This window comes from Pyrus communis, chromosome 6 (genome assembly GCF_041283825.1).
Source record: "Pyrus communis isolate YQ-2024b chromosome 6, ASM4128382v1, whole genome shotgun sequence".
Taxonomy (NCBI): Eukaryota; Viridiplantae; Streptophyta; class Magnoliopsida; order Rosales; family Rosaceae; genus Pyrus; species Pyrus communis.
The window spans coordinates 20,305,055-20,307,834 of record NC_142570.1 but is presented as its reverse complement, the minus strand read 5'-3'; the positions used below and the strand labels follow the sequence as shown (position 1 = coordinate 20,307,834).

Sequence of the window (2,780 nt, the reverse complement as noted above, 5' to 3'; positions counted from 1 at the left end):
TGTAGGAAATTTTTTCCGTTTGAGTGGGGCACAATTATCTCTACTTTGAGGTATTGCTTGTTAGATGTGATTAGCTTGGATAAGACTATTTATTATATATATGAAGACATTTTAAAAGAAAAGTGCATGACAACTTTATTTTTTTCCAAGTTGAAGGCTGCTTATGAAAAAAAATATATATATATTTCTATTAAACCCCACAAAAATGATAAGATTAAATGGGACAATTTTTCTTCATGAGTAACCTTCAATTTGGAAAAAATAAGGAAGTTGGCATCCATTTACTATAGTGAATAGTCATACCCAAGTCTATCATCTCGACCGAGTTCCGACTGCCCATTTAGTGCTGGTTTATACTTTAATCTTCTGGGCAGTTAAAGGTGGACTTGATTGGCGCAGATTAAGCTGTCATCCCCTTGATAAGAGATAGGTTAATTTACTTCCTAATCCCACTGGAATCTTTATTTCTGTTTGTTAGTTATTAGTTTGTCTTGTTATCCTTTGTAGTTTTGTGCCCTTGCTGTAATATTGTTTTCCCTTGATGTACCTTTGCTTTCGCAACAAGTTCAAGTAAAGAAATCTAAATAAAATGTATATATAATTGAGTCATTTGTCCAAGATTGTAAGGTGAACAATCCCATTAATATCGTTTAAAAAGTTTCTTTAAAATTTTTTAGAAAACAATTTGGTAACACAAAGGAAAATGAATTCACCACAAAAGCACAAGATACCATAGGCATAATTTTGAGAATTTAGGCCAGAAGTACATAGATATGTGCAAAGTTTTATTTATGTGTCAATTTAAGATGGGCTAGGCAAACAAGTAGCCATCAGTCCCTCTCTTTCAAGACTTTTTTGAGAAAACTCTCTTTCAAGATTTAAACTAGTCAAATTATTTGCCTTGCTTATGTACAATTTTTTCACATTAGATCCTTGATCTTGAAGCAACCTCACTAAACTCCTCTTAGCATTTTCTCTAAAAGGACAGTTAGATGCCAAAAACCCATCCACCAAATGCAAATATGCCTCCAAATCATGGCAGCAAGCCACATCTGCGTTGGGCTTCAAGTAAGGCGACATTTTTGTGTCAACCCGTAGTTCTGTCCCAACATGTGAGTAAGCCAACGGCATGTTCCTGTCGATCATGTCAATGAATCCTCCGGCCTTTGCGTTGTTCAGCTTCTCCTCGAGTACTCCTTCGCCTACGAAAATACCCGGAACCCTCGTGATCACATCTTGGGAGTTGACAATCCTCAATACCTTCACATTCTTGTCGTCCATTCGCTTTGTGAATCCTCGGTTACCTACGCGGGGGCCTCCAAAGGAGAAAACCGCCACCGACGGCATGTTCTCGGCGCATGTTTTAAGCTCATCGCCTACTAACAAGGCTAAGGCAGCACCAAGGCTGTGTCCTGTCACAGTTATGCTTAATGTCTCTCCTTTGTATTGCTCCATCAGCCTCCTGACCTCTTCAACCACCGACTCGGCAAGGCTCGGTACGTGAGCCCCGCGTGTTTTGTAGAGGCTCAAAAATCCGCATTCCACTCTTGCTTGCCTTTGCTCACCTTCCTCGGTCGAGGGCATCTGAATGAGCTGAGCCCTTAAATTCTCCGCCCATTCAAGACACGTGGAGGTTCCACGGAGGGCAATGACAATGTCGCGTCTGCCCATCCGTGCGATCTCCCTCTTATCATCACAAACGGCCACGTACCCAACCCAGCTCGACCGCTGGGTCATCCAACCGAGATCCGGCCTCGCTTCATCGACCCAATCGGGCAACCCGATTGATGACGTGGCGTAAAGGCTCTTGGTTACCTTATAAGACCTATCGGGAAGCGCCACTTGGCGAGGCACCTGAGCCTCCTCTGCCGACATGGCCGGGTTTGAATGAAAGGAATGATAAGCCGCCTGGATAAACTCACCGTATCTGACGACCTCTCGCCGGAGATTCTCATCCAGCGGGTCAAGTAGTCCGGCCCAGTTGTTTGAACCGTGATACTCGCGCCACCGGGTGCTGAGATTATTTCTGGGAGAGTACTCTTCAGTCTTGGACAGGAGGCGCTGCAGGCGATTGAGGTGTCTCGGAGACATGTCTTCGGCGGCGCCTTTCACTTGCGTCCACAACTGAGAAAGATTGAGCCCTTCCATAAGCCTCCTTCTCTTGTTTTCGAGCGACCCACTATCATTCGGGTCTTTGTCTATTTGGATATCGGGTTGTGAGTCGAGTTGGGTTTGGGGCGGAGGTGGGGTTTGGAGGAGCTTGTCGAGGTTGGCGAGGTGGAGCCGAGTCAACTCAGTGGAGTTTGAACCGGGTTTTATGGAGACAGCTGAATAAGAACAAGAGGATGGAGCTCTCGTTGACGGGTTTAATGCTGACGTGTAGTTTCTGAAGCTGGCTCTTCTGGCCGGAAACAGGTTGAGGTTGTGAGCTGGGAGCGTTGATCGGACGAGCATTATGAAGAAGATGCACACGTTTTTAGAGAGAGAGAGAGAGAGAGAGAGAGGAGTGAGAGGAGAGAGAGGAGAGAGAGAGACCGTCAATTTACAACCAACTGGGATTGCGTTATATAAACTGTGAGTTTATAAACCCGCCATGGAGTTCGTTGTTTTTACGGAAATGCCATCTATTGGATTTCCCACTGACTTTCTTGTGAAGAAATGTATTGACCTTTTCTCTGTTTAACTTGGATATTTGAATAAATATAAATTACGTAGGTTCGAGCTTTTGTGTACATGAAAACACATAATCATTCATGAAAGTCTGCGTCCAGCCTCAAATG

General features: G+C 44.0%; 1 protein-coding gene across 1 annotated transcript; it reads right to left on the bottom strand.

The window, feature by feature from the left end:
• Nucleotides 1-764: 764 nt before the first annotated feature.
• Nucleotides 765-2,533, bottom strand: LOC137709737 (phospholipase A1-Ibeta2, chloroplastic-like). The gene has a single exon (XM_068448718.2). The coding sequence runs from the start codon at nt 2,452-2,454 to the stop codon at nt 802-804; it is 1,653 nt and encodes a 550-aa protein (XP_068304819.2). The 5' UTR covers nt 2,455-2,533; the 3' UTR covers nt 765-801.
• Nucleotides 2,534-2,780: the final 247 nt, after the last annotated feature.